At 39.3% G+C, this 17,997-nt stretch overlaps 1 protein-coding gene and 1 long non-coding RNA gene across 2 annotated transcripts in view; both read right to left on the bottom strand.

Moving 5' to 3' along the window:
* Positions 1 to 17,997, bottom strand: part of LRFN2 (leucine rich repeat and fibronectin type III domain containing 2) — a 187,843-nt gene that overhangs the window by 41,438 nt on the left and 128,408 nt on the right. The window contains exon 3 of the mRNA XM_053461141.1: positions 8,781 to 10,173. Coding sequence (XP_053317116.1) covers positions 8,781 to 10,153 — 1,373 coding nt within the window. The 5' untranslated portion in view covers positions 10,154 to 10,173. The remainder of the gene's footprint in view (positions 1 to 8,780; positions 10,174 to 17,997) is intronic.
* Positions 2,344 to 3,149, bottom strand: LOC128484669 (uncharacterized). The gene is made up of 2 exons (XR_008351187.1): positions 2,885 to 3,149; positions 2,344 to 2,821 (listed from the first exon to the last, which is right to left on the bottom strand). It is a non-coding gene; the product is annotated as an uncharacterized LOC128484669 (long non-coding RNA).

Here is a 17,997-nt window from a genome sequence, read left to right as displayed (position 1 = left end):
GTATACCGCGCTGGGGGGTTATTACTCCTGCATTAATGAATACACCCTCAATATGCTGGAACTGACATTTTTTATGCTCATTTCCCAATAGCCTTTAATTTTCTTCATCTTATTTTACCGAGGAGCAGCAGGCCGGGTAATCAACACGTTGGATGCAGTTTTCTCACCTCCGCGCACCTGCCTTATCGTGTAATAATTAATTTGGATTGCAAGCTCTTCTGAGCGCAGTTCTCCGAATCAACGCTTTTCACTCGCCGCATCTGTCTGCTTTCTGAAAATTTTGCGAAGTAAAACGTCAGGCTTCGAAACTTTTTTAACCGCTTTTATATTCTGCGTTCCTTTCACAGGATCCGTCTCGTTAGGGACGTTTTCTATTCATCTGTTTTAATTAATCCACACACCTAAAATCAGTAAATCGCCAAACATGTGTTTTATTAACTCGGTTGCTTGGTTAGACGAGCCCTAATTAGGTGAAAAACCACAAATTTGCTTGATTTCCGCTTTTCCGTTTTCAAATTAACCCATAAAAGGAATGATACAGAAATGAAAATTGAATAAACTGATGCGGGGCGCGTTCCCTGTGTTGTTTGGGGCGAGCTTTATATTGATTTATATTTAATTTCTCCTAAAGAGTCTTGCGGGGGGAATGGAAATGAAAGAATTTTACTGATTAGGATCCTCGGATTAAAGATAAAAGCCCTTTTTTTTTTCTTCTTTAATCCTAAGGCTTAAAACACAAGTCAATCAATGCGTTCGTAAGGAGCGGAACGATTCAACCGTGCAGATATAGACGCTTTAAAAACTGTAAATCACTGAAAAAAGGAGAGAAAAATGAAATAATAATAATACCCAAAATCAGAGTTAGTTGGTACTCGATAACGTGCTCTCTTGTATGTTGGCCTTAACTTGGCCCAACGCATTTCACACGATGACACGTTTTAACATTCTAACCCCTGCGAGACTCACAGAATCTGCCGGCAGATCGGCCCCCATCCGGCCCCCATCTAGTCGCCCGTTTCTCCTGCTGTAAAGACTCAAATCTTAATCAGTCGTTGGTCTCGTCTTAGATTCAGGAGCCGTGCCTACCACCTCTGCTGGAAGTCAGTTGCACTTATCTAGCACCATCTAGACGGGAGACATCAAATCCACTTGACCTGCCCAGCTGTATTGTAATAAAAAATACATGTTATGGTGTTACATTCTAATTATTACTTTCTTATTACAAACCTCTGCCATCTTTATTCCGTTATTAGTACATATAGCCAGCTGCGCTCTAGTTCAGTAGGTAGAGAAGGAATGGATCCTGTCGAAGGTTCAGTACTTTATGTCCTTTTGTTATAAAAAGCAGGATAGGTTTATGCTAGCAGGTTGTTCGCCAAAAGGATACAAATTAACCCCGCGCGCAATTACCCCATGCCGCCGTATCAGCTCCTTACGAGATAAGCATTGATTTTGTTGTTGGTTTGTTTTCACTTGTTGGAATGGCCACTAAGCTGCGACTTGATTGATCACACTGATTTAGGTTATTAACTTGTGTCTGCAAACAAGGGCGTATCGGGTCAACCTCGTAGCGTATCGGTATTAACCGCGGGGCAATTAAATGCATTACTTGTGTTTTTTTTTTTTAAAGAAAGTCAAACCGGTTGCCGTTTGAGGATATCCAAACGGCAACCGGTTTGACTTTCTTTAAAAAAAAAAAACTTCCACTGATTCACTTCCATGAGTTTATGAATCCCATATACCGTTACCGATAGGTGAAATGCGGCCCCGAAAACATGGACGATGCGATCCCCTTAGTGGATGGCGGGCAAAGGGAAGCCACCTAGGATCCCTGTATGAAGCTGTGGGCAACCATACTTGTGTTTGTGATGTACTAGGTTCTACATGGCTAGCCCCGCTCTCTTCGCTCCCATAGGGAACCAGAGGGGGACCCGGCCAAAGCCATCCTGCAAATTTACCCCCCGAGTAGGTAAGTTGAAGACAAAAAAAAAAATGGCGGCTTCTGCCATTGTGGCTTTAGAGATGGCTACGGCGGCTCATGGGAGCATTTAATTTGCACAAAGTTTTCTGTTTTATAAAGCAGGAAGTTACTTGTGGGGATTTAACCAATAAGGCTGCAGTAACCGGTCACATGACGTAAGAAGCATCATAAATGCCCACCGGTTCTTACGATCCCCTCTGCGGGGCTACGCATTCGCCATATTTTTGGCGGCAAATCAATCAATGACCTAAATATTTATGTATTCCTGATTATTAGGCCTCAGTCGCGTTTTGGCTGCAATTTAACTGTTTTTGGCAAGATTGTAGCTCAAACAAGATGTGAGGGCTTTTTTTCTTTCCAGCGGAATTGATAGAAGTCATTACTTTTTATATTTCTGATCCTGGGATCATTGTTTTTCTGTTCCATCCTCGGAGTCAATTTTCCAGAAGAGCGTTCGTCATTTTCTTTTCTTTTTTTTATTTATACTTTGATTATTTTCTCATGACACCAAGTCAGCAGATTTATTTCCCCGCTAAATACTATAAAGCATTTCCTATTATTGAATTTTTCTTCCTAGCTCAACATCACTCATGCTATATTATCCTTTTTTTTTTAATTTCCCAAGAATTCTTCGCACTTTGCTTGTGTTTTAGAATAATATCAAAATATCTATTCCTCTACTTGAAGAATCCCTATCAAATTTCCTGCTGTTTCTATACACATTATCGGGGCTTTTAGGGCTGTAGAACCCTGCGATCCCCTCATACCCAGCAAACATTCTGAGCTCCAAGAAAAGAGGGGCATCAGGGGAGGCGGGACGGTTTGGGGTCAAAAGACGACCTTTCTAAAAGAAATAAATTGATTAACAAAAGACAAACAGAGCCTTAAGTCAACATTAATAACCTCTATCTGGTCAGCATACCCTGCTTAATTACTTAATTACATAAACTGTCTAAATCAGTCATCTAAAATGTCCCAGTGTATGAACCCAAAGCTGCCTGCCCTGACCTCGGGGACTCTCTGACCATTCTATTGTCTCATCGCTGGCACCGCGCATCTTTTTCTGGACCTCCGTGCCTCTGCTGCCACTTGGGTGGGTTTGCCATCCATCAGACCATCCAGGTTAGTGGTAATTGCAAGCAGGGCTCATTCCTACTCCGGTACACCACAAACTGACCAAGCTGACCAAGTTCATTCCTGCTCCGGTGTGCCAGACCATAAAGTGGCCAGTACTAAGTCTAATAGGTACCAACCAACCATCCCATTCCCTGCTCGATAGTCATAATTTTTGGGCACTGTCCAACCGAGCCACCCTACTGTCCTGCTTTTTTGAGCAGAGGTTATAATGGGCCTGTTGGAGGCATCAGAAGGTCTCCCCAGATCGGCCTACGAGCTGTAGAAATGATTGAGGTCTATGGCTGTCATGTACTATCACGGCACAGGTTGGGAGGTGGATAGAAACGCAATACCCGGCCCTCTATCCGCGGCCCACCTCCCCGCTTTATAATGGAAGGTCTGTAGATAGGTGGATTTTTGTTTCCATGCAGTATGTGTAGGTTGCCATTCTAAAATGTTAAAATGTGGTTAAAATAACAATATTGCAGCTTTATTCAGTTCCGTGCGCAAACAATTCCGTTATCAATTATTAAAATGAAAGGTAAGCATTTGATTTTATGTTCTCCCCTAACAATCGCATTATATTTTTTCCAGCGCCCACTCGCTGTGCGTTTCGGAAGCAGCGTGAGCTGTCTTATTAAAGCATTTCGATAACCAATGCGATGGTAGCTCCATACGGAGTTCCTAAAAGATACAAGCCGGGAACAAACAAATCCAGTAACCCTCAAGAGCCCCCAACCATAAAATTACTTATTGTTACTTATTACTTACTTGTTACAGTAAATAAAACGCCAAAATCAAAGAGACTCTACACTGAGGCAGTCAAGTAAAGGACTAAGAACCCAAGAACTGGCATTTGCAAGGCTCTAGAACAAGCTCTAGACAATTTGTGTTGTTCCTCACCTTCCAGATTCTGCAAACACCAAGAATGATGTCACTGCGATTGAGGCCTGAGAAAACATTGATGAAGACACGGGTTATCTCCAACAGGGTCACTGAGGATGACTAGGCGAACTCCCGGCACTTTAAGGCCCGCGGCCACCAAATGACATATATGTGGTGGTCAGTTGGATGTGTGTGGCCACATCCAGCCATACATATCCAGCCATCGGCCACGCACTGAGGGGCCAAATCTGCTGGGGGGACTGGGAGTATGGAGTCCTGCCAGCCGTCAGCCCAACCGGCATCTACCAGTTGGCCAGGTGGCCAGTCCAGACCTTTGTGTTTAACATAATTTTCTCCATGGAGGGTTTCAGTACTTTTTATTTTCTTCAAGAACTTCAAAAATACTCATCTATTACTAAGCATTATTTATTTACTCTTAAAAGGCATGCAATCTGTTAATGAACCCAAATGACATACACAATTTTAAAAGAGGGGTACTTTGGGTGTTGTTTAGTTGGTTGAAGGCTAGGATTTACTCATTTTATGGGATTTTGTGACCCATTGATGGCTATTTATATAACTGAAGACACTTTAGGAAGCCTTTTCCTGCTGTTTCTATACACATTATCGGGGCTTTTAGATGAGGGTATCCCTGTGATACCCTCATACCCAGCAAACACTCTGAGCTCCTAGAAAGGAGGGGCTTCGGGGGAGGAGAGAGGGGCATCAGGGGAGGAAAGAGGGATGGGGGGTCCAAAAGAGAGATTGTTTCTCGTAAATAGGAATACTTGGGTGGTATGGTCTGGCTCAACCTCACCTTGGAGCAGTGCACATATAGTATTCCCCTAAATTTGTTTCCATTTGCATGTGTTTTACTTTTTAAAGACATTCCTTAAGAATCCTAAAACAGTTTGATATTTAACTAAATCTTATTTATGAAATTATTTATAAAAAGCTGCTCTCGGGAGCCACAATCAGATGAAAAATAAAAAAAAATGAGATGTCTATTTTGGAACCTGTAGGTCCCACCGATCACATCTGTTTCTTTTGGTTTCTTTACTGTACAATTCTACAATGTTCTCTTCATTTTAATCTCATAATAAACCAGACTCCAGAACTAAAGGGTTAATTCCATTTGACTTTGCGAAGTTGCAAAAGAACTTGAGTTATTAGCCTGACAATTTTTCACTTTGAAAGAAAGCAAGGTTATGCAATATTTACAGTTGGGGAATCGCTTGGTTATGAAGAAATTAAGATTTAAATTATGTATTAATTGGAATTTAAATTAGTGTGAAACGCATCTATCAGACGGAATATAATAGGAGTTTGCTAGCACAGGCTGGCTACATACACCACTGCGTGGAGACGATTACGAATTATTGATGGTACTCTGGGAAGGAGAAATGGGTTTTGTACAAAGTACTTTGTTCTATATTGAGACCGGATACATATTATTGATGTCGTTCTACCCCATAGTTTACAGCAATCACTTCGTTTCCAGTTACAGGAATAGGTTTTCTTAATAGGGACAGCCATGCTCCTTTTTCTTTCAGTAGAACATCACTCAACAGCTGAGTTTATGTCAACACCTTCATGATGAAAGCACAAAATGGTGGCCAAACCGGTAGACAAAGTTTCTCTCAACGAGTCAAACATGGAAGCTCCACGATAGCTTGCCATTCAAAACAGAAAAATAAGGTGCTGCGCAAAAGTTACAAAAAGGCACCACAATATGTGTGAAAATTAAACAATACATAAATGTATCCGAGTGGACTCTTCAGTAGGTTCCATTGTTGGAAAGCCCATTGAGCTTCTTCTGGGGAATGGAATGGAGCTCCAATTTGGAAGAACAAGTCCAATCATGAGTAAGTAGGGCTTGGGCTTGAGTATTACCCAGTATTAGCTAAAGACGTAGTACTTGGTGGTCCCTAAACCCATTGAAAACAATGCATTTTGAGCCCGTACATGTACGGGCTTTGCCATTAAGGGGTTAAGGAAACCAATTTTATACATAATTCCCAATATATTCCATAAAACATATTTACACTCCATAGTCCTTTAAAGAATGGTACTTTATAGGTAGATGTATGGCGAAATAATAATGGTGCATTTAATTTATCAAGGCACAAGTCTTTGAGATGTTCTTCCATATTATGAATATTAATCAAATTGTCACTTTCTAGGACTAAACCCAAGCGATACTTCCAGAGACACAGAAGAAATATGTTTCGGTATTGACTCTTCTCGAAAACACGTTTTGAAGAATCTACTACAAAAAAACAAGCAGGGTTGTAATTCACATCATCCTCTATCTCTTTGCTTCTCCGCTGCTGTGTTTTTTTGATGATATATTAAACATACTAATAAAATCTGACTTCAGCCCATAAAGCCGAGACAATCGTCCCCCGTGGGTTTAGTCCACAGTCCTCAGAGAACATCCAATTCTAACTGTCATTGGAGCAGATTATTAAAAGAAAGTAAACTCCGATCAATCTGATTTAATTCACCAAAGCCAGAGAATTTCTGGGCTGTAAATGATTTTTATAAAATGTATTCGGTCAGCTATTCTAAATAATGAGATGGACACAAACTATAAAATCACAAGAAAAAAGCCTCACCTGACGTCTTAGGTGAGTTAATTTTATTGTTAATTTATATGTTATTCGTTTTAATGTTATTGGTCATTTTTAATAGTCATTTTTTTGGTCCGAAAATAATAATTTAAAATTGTGGCTTGTGAAAAAGTACTTTATTGAAAGAAGCATTTTTTTTCCCCATTGAAATTATAAGTATTGACTTATTTACATAATTGATGCACTTTGACCGATTAAGGTTTGGGTCTTTACAAACGCCAAGGGCCACAGAAGACTACACGGGAAATAATTATTAATAGCTAAGAGAGTCAGAAGAACATGAAGTGAGAATGAGAAGCCACTGGCAGTATGTTTCGATGGTCTCACCTAACCTCTTTTTATGATAATAAGCACACGCTGTAGGTCAATGCTTGGAACATACATGGTATCACTGCGTTCCAATTCAGGGTTCTAGAGAGCTGGAGCGTATTCTTAAACTGATAGCGCGAAGATAGCATCAAAGTGATAAGTCCAGGCCTTGAGTGACATCTGAGGTTCCCAAAGGTCTAACGCATCATAAAAAAACCCATCCAAGATGTCATAGGTGATGAGAGCACCGATTGGAGACAAATGAAGGAACCTCGCACAATGGCTACGGGCAAGACGTGTGAACATTGAGTAAGGTTCTCCGACGCCAACCAACATTAACGACAGAAAATCTTCTACCTTCCCCAACGGCACTCAGGGATGACCTCATTAAACTGACTGATGGGCGCACAAGGACTGCTAGTGTGTTTTAAAAGAGAATGGGAAATTTACCCTGGGTGGATGATGTAAACAAGGTCCTGCAACCTATACCCTGGGCATTGGCTGAAGGGTCAAATAAAAACAATGTAACATGGCCCTCGATATAAGGCCTATATGTGTCATGCATTAAGATCCGTTAAACACAACCCCCTGTGAATTTAAATTAAAATGTGACTTTTTTTTTTCTCCCTTGTTTTTTTTCATTTTTCTTATATTTCATTTTCCCTTTTACATCGGAATTCTAAAAATAAATATGGCAACGAATACATTATTTTATCCTCAAAAAAAGAACATAACTGTAGGGTTTTTTCACCATTTCTAATGTATTTATGTAAGTTCTTACTGACATATTCAACGTAAGTTCAGGATGTTTTTCCTTCAACAATTACCAAGTCATTCCAAGTCATTTGTTATATTAAAAATGTCCTGATATATACTTAACAACTTGCAATGAATAAAATATAAAAAAAACAAAAAACATTTAAAATTAAATTGCCAATTAATAAACTCTATGGATGACAAAATGTGAGTTTCACTATAGGGGATAAACAGATTTTGATTGACTATGAAAAGTCCTGTTGTACAGCGCCACGGAATATGACGGCACTATATAAATGAATATATGATAATAAGAAGAATAGCAATACTTGAGGGCAAAACACAACTGAAGTACAGAACAATAAGGAGCAAAAGGCCCTGTCTGTTATGAAAAAAGCATAAATTCCTATAAATAATACTGTATTTACATACTTGAAACATGATAAATAACCACAAACAGGGAATTTTGTGTCTCACATGCGGCTGATCAATGGGGTGGCTAAAAGGCACAGTCTCGATAGACCAGGCTTTAAAAGGAGCTGAGGGCCTTTAAGTCACTGATTGCTGGCATATGACATCATATCCCCGCGGAGCGCATCGAGGACAGTGGCGATGGATGGGGTGTCTGGGGGCTCTGCCTTGGGTCAGGCCTTGGGTGGAGGCCAAGGTAAATAAACCTCCGCAATCACTACAAGATAAACACGGGCAATAAAAATGGTTGCAAAGAATCATACAACTAAGTCTATAGTTCCTTCTCCATTCACAGGTAAGAATGTTAGAATTTCAGTGAATTAAAAATAATTAAAACCAAAAAAAACTCCTTGTTTTCCAGAACCCTGACAAAGTTTCGTGATTTTTTAAACATCCTTACCGCAACATGTTTTGGAATAAAGACACAAAACCAAAAACGCTTTTATCGATGAAGGAAAAGGGGCTTACCTGTAATTCTTCTTAACGAAATTGGAAGAATAAATTATGATATTAATGTCCGTAGCTACTTGTATTGTACGTACAGCAAGTTTATCCGTATTGTAATAAGGAAGGAAAAGGAAAATTGTTTCCAATTTTGTAGAAATATGCAACAAAAACGTGTACTTTACCTGTATATGAGAACATCGTCATCTGAGCAGTTGTACTGTAGCTGGTACATTTTGACTTTTGGGGCAGCCTTGCTCACTGACCACTTAACCAATGCTGAGGTAGCTGTCACCTCTGAAACCACAACAGCCCTTTCCGGTGGAGTCTTTACTTCTCCTCTGTTTGATTTGCTGGAGCTGGTGATATCAGAGAGCCGAGATTTGGGCGGCGCTGATCGACCGGTACCGTTACTGAGATGCGGAAGCTGGACGATAGACAGCTCAACCGGCGCTGTTAATTCCCCAGCAGCGTTTGCTGCTATACAAGTAAAAGTTCCATAATCCTTCGATGTGGTTATGAGGATGTCTAACGTGCCATTGTCGTAGACAGCCGTCCTCGAGGAGTTTCCAATGAGGCGTCCATCAGGGGCAACCCAATGGATGACTGGAGCCGGATCCCCAATTGCTTTACATTTCAATGAAGCTGTCTGCCCTTCCAGAACAAGTAGCTTCTGAGTATGTTGGGTAATTAAAGGGGGTTCACATATAAATTCCTCTTCCCGTACATACCAAAAATATCTTCCTTTAAGGGCAGAGGGTGATGCGCACGTTTCCATATCATCTTCACGGTCAAGCCTCCTCAACCAAAGCAGCTCGCAATTACAATGAAGTGGATTTCCTCCGAAACTGAGAGATAAAGGGGGAAGAAACGGCGTTGCTGATGTCATAGATGTTTGGGATCTTGCAAATATGGGATCTGGAGGTAGTTTTTGTAACCTGTTAGACGTTAGATCTAGCCTGGCCAATTTATTCAAATCCTGAAAGGTGCCCTCCGTTATGTAAGAAATTAGATTGTGGTCCAGGCTAAGTTGATGAAGGTTGATCATTCGTCTTATAGCTTCCCATGGGATGCTTTTCAGATTATTATAAGAAAGGTCCAAATCTTCCAGTGTTTGTAGAACATCCTCAAAAGCATCATCTGAAATAACGTTGAGCTGGTTATTGTTCATTATCAAATGTTGAAGATTGATTAATCCTCGGAATATATCATCTCCGAGGCTGGTCAGTCTATTACTATCTAAATGCAACGATCGAAGGCTCTCTAGGTCAATAAAAGAAAAGGGTTGGATATAACTAACAGTGTTTCTAGATAAGGTGAGGTCCACAAGACCAGTCATGTTGGCAAAGTCCTGTCTGTGGATGCTTATGATGAAATTGCCCCCGAGTCTGAGCTCCACTGTCCTTCTGTCGATATCTATTGGTACAAAAAGTAGGCCCTTTGAGGGACACAAAGTCCCCAATGACTCTGATAAGTTTTGACAAACACAATACTTTGGACACGAGTTGACCACTACTGCCATTCCAAACACGAGAAGACCACAGAGGATTTTTTCCATTGTAAGTCAAGTGCAGGGACCTGCAATAAATGATACATAATAATTAATCTACGTAGAAAATGTTTTTGTAGTAAGTACAAAACATCTTATTTTCAAGATATATAAATATAGTTCAATCCATTAGAGCATTGCTAATAAAGTATGTGAATACATATTATGTTACAAATATGACTAATTTCTTTATCCACTATATCACAAAAATATCACAAATATTAAGGCATTAAAAAACTTGATAAAATTCTCTAGAATATTTCCAGTACATACTGTGTAAATACTGTTTCAGACTGATACGCTGCTGAGCGCTGGAATATGCCGTCATATTCCGGCGCTCAGCATGAAATGCCCTCACCGGGACCAAGACAGAGGCCTCGCGGAGGAGACTGAGGGGCGCCGGGCGATTGCTGAAAAGTTATTCTTGAGCAACCGCTTGGCGCCTCTCTCTCTATAATTGAACCTTTATTCAAGTGATGAAAAACAACGCATTTTTCCCCCTGAATAGTATGAAGTTGCACATGACATCAGGACATCCGCAACTTTTTCATCAGTTGTATATATTTGTGGCCCAAATGAGAACAGAATAATATTTTTCCACTAGGTGGAAGGGTTAATAGTGTGATCTTGGCATGTTGATGTAAGGGTTAATTGTTAAGGAAGGGGTCAATACGCTGTTTTTTAGTTATTCTCTATAGACACTGGAACTTTACGTCAACGCAGTGTCAAAATAGAAGGCTCTTGTGCATGTTCTGTATATATGTTTATCCATCTGGCATCACACGGAAGGTCATCTGCATTCTATAACATCCAATTCACAACAAAAGAACCTTCACATCAAAGCCTTCAGTAGATACGAGTTTTCTGAGTTGAGTATGCCTGAGGAGAAACTCATCTTTCCATCTTTTATGGAACCTGAATCCAGCATAGGCTAATAAAAGCCCCCCACACACGGTCTGCTCATCCACCATATTGTTTCATCAAAAAATACTTTATGTCAACAAACTAGTTTAGATCCAGAAATACCATAACACCAAGAGCAGATGTGATTTATTATATTAAAGACAGGAAAAGAGCATTTACTTAGCTTTGGGTTACTTGAGCAACACGGGGACGCTCATGTAAGCTTCAGCCAACACAATCACAACCGAGAGCACACTGCACCCCATAGCTAGACGTGACAACGTAGTCCCACAATTCAGCAGAGCTTCAAATAAACAACCAGCCAGCAGTTTTTCTATTGCTCTCATAACAGGGTGCTGACGGCACAACTAGATTCTAATTGAACAATAGCACAAGGTTTCACAAGCACCATGTGTGAGTTAGCGTGTGCGGCCTTCATGTGGCTATGAATTATAGCTGAAAGTTGTGTGTGGCTGTCGAACAGTGAAAGGCAGAAAAACAAGAAAGATAAGACGGAACAGCAAGGAAAAAGAACAGCTGCATGAGCACTAAGGAGCCATAGGGAAAGAAACTCTCATCACAGTGAGTTTACATAGAACTCGCATGCCCTTGCCTGAAACATGCAAAGTTCAAAGTTGCAGGCACTTGCTTGTCTCTGCAACAAAAACGCAGAATTGCTCATCCATGAATAGCCTGAGACTTCTTTCAAGGCTGCTATCGGTGCCTTCATAGGTCAACTACTTAAACAGGGATGCTTAATACCCAACGCAGGGGCAAAGATAAAGCAAATGTTTTGCCTCCAATTAAATAAATAACAAACAACTTAAATATTAAAATGTTGTATCTTGAAATAATCAAACCCCCTTGCTTTTGGGCCAATGACGAAATATTCCATGGAATGCCACATTTTCAGATTTGAAATTCTAGTTTTTAAATAAAACCTTACCATAGAAAAAAAAAATACTCGGTGACATAATGTGACGCATCCTTGGCACTTTTCATTCCAAGGCTTTTTAATAAGATATACCAGGGATTGTCTGTAATAATAACTACACTCGGATTGGCCTCAGGTTCCCTATTTCCGTGTTTAGTTTAGGAGAACAAAAACTGGATCTTATTGAGTTTTTCTTGTTCGATGGTTAATCCAACCGAACATCAAGAACCAGCCGCAGTCAGCATGTTCCTTAAATACTCCATGACTTGCCTTGACAAGGTCAATGAATTAAGTGTCTGTTACTTCAAGGAATTTAATTTGCGACTCCTTTGGAGTAAAACTTTTGAGAATACCCAGCCGCATATTAATCATTTCATTTTTAATTGCGTTGTGCAGAAAATATCACTGAAAGGATTCATCCCTCAATCTCATTAGTAGAGTTTTCAAGAAGTTTTGAGACATTGTGCCGTTTTAATATAAAATATAAGAATAATAAAAAGATAAACATATACTGTATATAATAGACTTGTCAATGTGGGAATTGTCAATCACATTGGGAGGGCTTAAAGTAACATCCAATCAAAGTCCACATGCTAAACTCTGATTGGTCACAGTGTCGGATGGTTATAAAATTGCGTCAGGCAAAACCCCCCCCCCCCTTGCATATTGTAAGATTAGGTGGGTGAGGGGTGTGGTCAGGAAAATTCAGGGGAGGTAGAGGGAGAAAAGATGGATAGAGTGTGAATGAGGGGGAGAGAGAGACTAGGGAGTGAGAGAAAGCTGAAAGAGGGGGAGAGTGGAAGGAGAGGAGGGGGAGAGAGTGGCAAAGGATGGAAGGGAAAGAGATAGAAAGGGAGAGAGAAGGCAATAATAAATATAGAGAGGAGGATGGGAAAGAGAGAATAAACAGAGGGAGACAGAGAGGAGCCGTAAAGAGAGGAGGAAGAGAGGGAGCGGGAGAGAGAGGAGTAAAAGGGAGATACAAGAGAGAAAATGACACATACACTAGTAATAATAATAATAATAATAATAATAATAATAATATAGCAATAAAAATAACGTGAGTCTACATCAAAGTTCTAATTTTTGGATAATGTAATTGTAAATACGTTAATAATGTTTAATTTTAGTGCAAAAATTAATTAATAATCTAAAAAAGACTTACTTAAAAAAATCAAGTTCAACTTTCCTAAAATATTTTCTTCAGCTTTTCTATTATTACTGATGGATTCCTATAACACCATCGTGTTCCACAGCGCTGTATAGTCTAGCCTAATTAAACCTGATGCTGCTTGATCTACATAAAGAAACACATATCGTAAATTAATCGATAAAAAAACAATATAATAACTTCACCAGCAGGCAAAACAATGCAAAACAGCGCAAAGTGAAAGATGAAAAGGGTTACAAATAGAAACTGAAATGCTACATAATAAAATATGATATAAACATTTTATAAAATCATTTATATCACAATTATTTACTTTGCTGCACGGAAAAAATATATAAAAATGATTTTACGAGGGCTATAAAGGTAGAAATAATACCGTGGCAGCGTTAACAGGTTTCTTTAAATTACGAAACGGCCAACGAGGGAAAATAGTAAGCCGTGAATTTGGTTACACGATGCAGTTTAACCCCTTCCTTTATGCTAGTATATATTTTCACATTTTACTTTTTATATAGCATCATATTTGCTTAAATGCATTTCACGGTGCAAAAGTGGAACATTTTAGTAACAGAATTTGCCCCATTTTTCTTGCTGTAAAGACTCGACCCTTAATCAGTCGTTGGTCTCGTCTTAGATTCAGGAGCCGTATGTCTATCCCATGCATGTTTAATCCCCTCACTGTATTACCCTCTACCACTTCTGCCGGGAGGCTGTTGCACTTATCCACTACTATTAAAGCTATTATGAATAGCTTAATGTGTCTCCTTAGGTAAGGCATTACCTGAGTTCCTCTAGTTTTAGATTATGGTCTCTTCTCCTAGTTTGATATAATCTTTTCTCCTGTACTTTGTTAAACCTCTTTTATGTATTAAAATGTTTCCCCTCTCGCTCTTCTTTCTTCTTCCAAGCTGCACAAATTAGAGTTCTACAGGAAAGCGATTCTAGAAGCTTTGCGTTACGCCTTTCTTCCTAACAAACCCTGGATAACTTGAACCGAACGGATCTCAAATCATCGCCTGCAGCTTCATTCACGGTGCAGCGTCAGGCCACGGCCGTTCAAACATCCTTCTTTATTGCTGTTCCCTCCACGTCTGCCATTGTTTAGCTTTACAAACAGAATTTCTGGTGGTACGTTACCAAAATGTCCCCTTTAATCTCCCAGCTAGTCGTTCAATTTGAATTCACTTCTTTGTTCGGCCCCCCCCACCTCCCCGTCGTGGGAAAATAGAGCGGCAAACAGCAATTAAGTTAGCATTAAGTATGTGTTAAATGCTACATAATAACAACTACATCTCCTCTCAAAGAGCCTTTCAAACTCTATAAATATTGTATGTCTGTTATTATTATTATTACAGGCGTATCTTTCATACTTTTGTTGTCAGCCTTTGACGGATGAAAGACTCGGGACCGAGCGTTACCGTTCTTACGGGTGAGAAGGAAAGCACTGAGTGATCTATGGAAATCTCTATCAACCGCCAGGTCCATCAAGAAGTCTTCAGAAGATTGTAAATGATCGAGGACGGTCTTACCGCTTACCGGAATACATCGTAAACTATTTTTTTTGAGTTGATATGGGCCCTGGTGATGTCATCAGGACATACCCTACGTTTCAGGTGACCTAATTGGGGCAACTCAGTTGAAAAGTGTGGAAAAGTGTGGAAAAGCATCAAACTTCACTGAGATCTTCCCAACCTGCCCGAAAGCCATGATTGATTCCAATGGCTTTACTTGTGGAGTCTACGTGAGCCTCGTACGGTCCAGGATCTAAGCGTTTACCGGATATATATATTAACAAAGCCAGGCACGGAATTTAATACAATTCTGGAGTGATTGCTGGCCCATTTTTTTCCAATTAATCCCGACCGTACTTTCATTCCCTTCAGTATGAAGTCAAAATGAAAATTGAATAATTAATAGGGGTCTCATTTCCAAAGGTGCCTGTAAGTACATTTTTATATATTATCATTACGTTGGCTGGGGATTATGATTTTTGAGATTGCTCAAAAAATATATTATAATTATGGGCTTTATTAGAAAATGAATCTGTGAGACATTTAGCAATTGATATGTGACTGATTTGGGAGAAAATTCATTATTTTTGTAAGAAGCTAATTTTGGTGATAAATTCAAAGACACGCGCACAATGCGCTGTATCGGATCCATTGGATTTTTATCCTAGCATCCAGTTACAAAAATTAAAGATTTAGTTCCACCTGCGCTGCTTAACATAGAACTTTTATTCGAAAGATGCAAAAGAGAAACCTCATGAATATTCAGAACCCAAGCCCTTCCCAAAATATAAATGCATATATACCGTATATAATTTTAATAACAATATTATAATATATTTTTATAATGACATAAAGACATTGCGCCTGGTCCATAATTTGTTGGGAAATGTTCAATTGTCATGTGACACAAAAGTAATCATTGTTAGGCTGCGGCCGTGAAGAATGAAAAAGGTTTCTCTGTTGGTTTTTATGTTAATAAAGAGCCAGAGCGAAGAATAAAATGACAGATCTGCTGAGGTTTATTTGCTTAACCCCTTAATGACAAAGCCTACACACGTAGAGGCTCAAACTGCATTGTTTTCAATGGGTTTAGGGACCACCCATTGTCCTTAAGGGGTTAATATATTAGAGAGTGCAGTTAATATTTGGTCTAAGTGGGACAGAACCTTTACCAGGCCATAAGCTTACTGGTGCGTTCAGCGTATATAACCTTTTATCCTGAGGTACTGTTTTAAAATATTAGTACATAAGTTATGGTGGGTAAAGGTGATGCAAACCCTTCCACTTAAAATTTAAGAGGTAGTAGAAGTATTATTAAACACTCATCTACAGACACCAGACAAACCAGAAGGCTTGTTTTTCCCTCAGAAATCTCATGGTGCTGCCACAACCACAGGGGATTCTGGGTAGGCGCATGCAAATAAGGTCAACAAGGAACAAGGAACCAGCCGTCTGGTGTCTGTAGATGAGTGTTTAATAATACTTCTCCTACCCCCTAAAATAATAGCAAATATTTGCAGCCAACAGAACAATACAATCATCAGAAAAACATAAAACCCTATGTTTTAACATTTAAATGATGTATGTATATTTATGCTGATAGATGTACTTAGTGCTTAGTGCTACTGGAAAGGGTAAGTGAGCAGGTGGGGGGCAGATAAAATGTAAGGGGAGGTGCACAGACTGGGACTGGGGGACACAGAGACAGCAACTAATTTCATGTCTGATTAAAAAAAAAAATGATTTTGGGGCCTTGTGCATAAGTCTAATAGATTGGGAAGATAGATAGATAGATAGATAGATAGATAGATAGATAGATAGATAGATAGATAGATAGATAGATAGATAGATAGATAGATAGATAGATAGATAGATAGATAGATAGATAGATAGATAGATAGATAGATAGATAATTAGAGAAATTGATGGATGGATAGATAGATAGATAGATAGATAGATAGATAGATAGATAGATAGATAGATAGATAGAGAAATGGATGGATGGATGGATATATAGATAGATAGATACTAATCACTGTGTTACATTGTTGTTATCCCATACCCTGTAATGTAAAGATCGTTATACTTGTGGTTAATGCATATTAATAGATTGAGAAAGAATGTGTTATAAAAATAGACCGCAGTGTTTCACAATTACTATCGCTCAATAAATTCCTTATTCCTTTGTATCACTTTTTTTTTTTTTTTAAGTTTGGGGAAAATATTTACTTCCACCTGTTTTACGATTCCAAGGCACTGCTAAATGTTCACTTAGATTAATACATGAATCTGTACAAAAAAAAAAAGCCTATTCCACAGGGCGGTGTTATATGTTTAATGAAGTTGACGCCACAGATACGCCTGGTGTGGTAGACTTTCTAACAACCTTTAATTCTGCATATCGCATTAAACTGTTTCAAGATGAAATTGCAAAGTTTGGGGTTTGTCTTGGTACACAGACTATAATAATAATTTGCTAAATTAATACTAAGGTTAGTGGAGCAGCCATGACTGGATCCTTACAATGGTCAGAATGGTGGCTGTGGTCCATGGCAGCAGTAGCCTACGCTGTGAGTCTACCTGGATATTTTTTGTCTTTTCCACCAACCCCCAAGGGCAATTTTGTTCGTGGCAGGATTTTGTTTGTTACCAGATAGGGCACCCTTTGGAAATATGGTTGATTTAACCAAATCCTGTTCTTTACAGTCTCCTTAATACATCAAAGTTTAGAAATTATAATAACTGGTATAGAAAGATAATCACGAGATTATTTGATTCACCTTGGTGGAAGCTGACTGGTGCTAGGAGCTGCGGAATCTGTCGGCGCTTTATACATAAAGTATAAAAATAATAATAGGAGACGCAGAAAGCCTAGTAATGCCAAGTCCAGGTTTAACATTAATCCGACTATTCATTGAGAGGTCGAGTTAAATTGCATTCTAACACTCGCAAAACAACTTGCAGGTTCACTATTCTACGAGCTGGTTGCGAGGGCCTGTGACTATACATTTTGCCAGGTACAGGTGAGGGCATGCAAGTTAAACTCGCATATCTTCACCTGCATCATGCAAAATAACCCATTCACTCTACATTAAAATTATATGATCCTATATTAATCAAAAGGGAAAGGGGGATATTGCCACCCTTCTTTTCCCTACCCCAAGCATGGTGGGGTGATAAGTAATTAAGGAATTCTTGGAGGTATATAAACCCATTTATACCCTGCCCATCTCCTGATAATAAGAGTATGCTGCTTCATTAACCGGATGTTAAGAGTAGCTTCTGTCGAGAAGTCCTCGTTGTGCTAGAGTAACAATTAACATAATATTGGAAT

The sequence above is a fragment of the Spea bombifrons genome, chromosome 3, assembly GCF_027358695.1.
Source record: "Spea bombifrons isolate aSpeBom1 chromosome 3, aSpeBom1.2.pri, whole genome shotgun sequence".
NCBI classification, from domain to species: Eukaryota; Metazoa; Chordata; class Amphibia; order Anura; family Pelobatidae; genus Spea; species Spea bombifrons.
The sequence above is the reverse complement of the archived record's forward strand: the minus strand, read 5'-3'. Positions and strand labels throughout refer to the sequence as shown.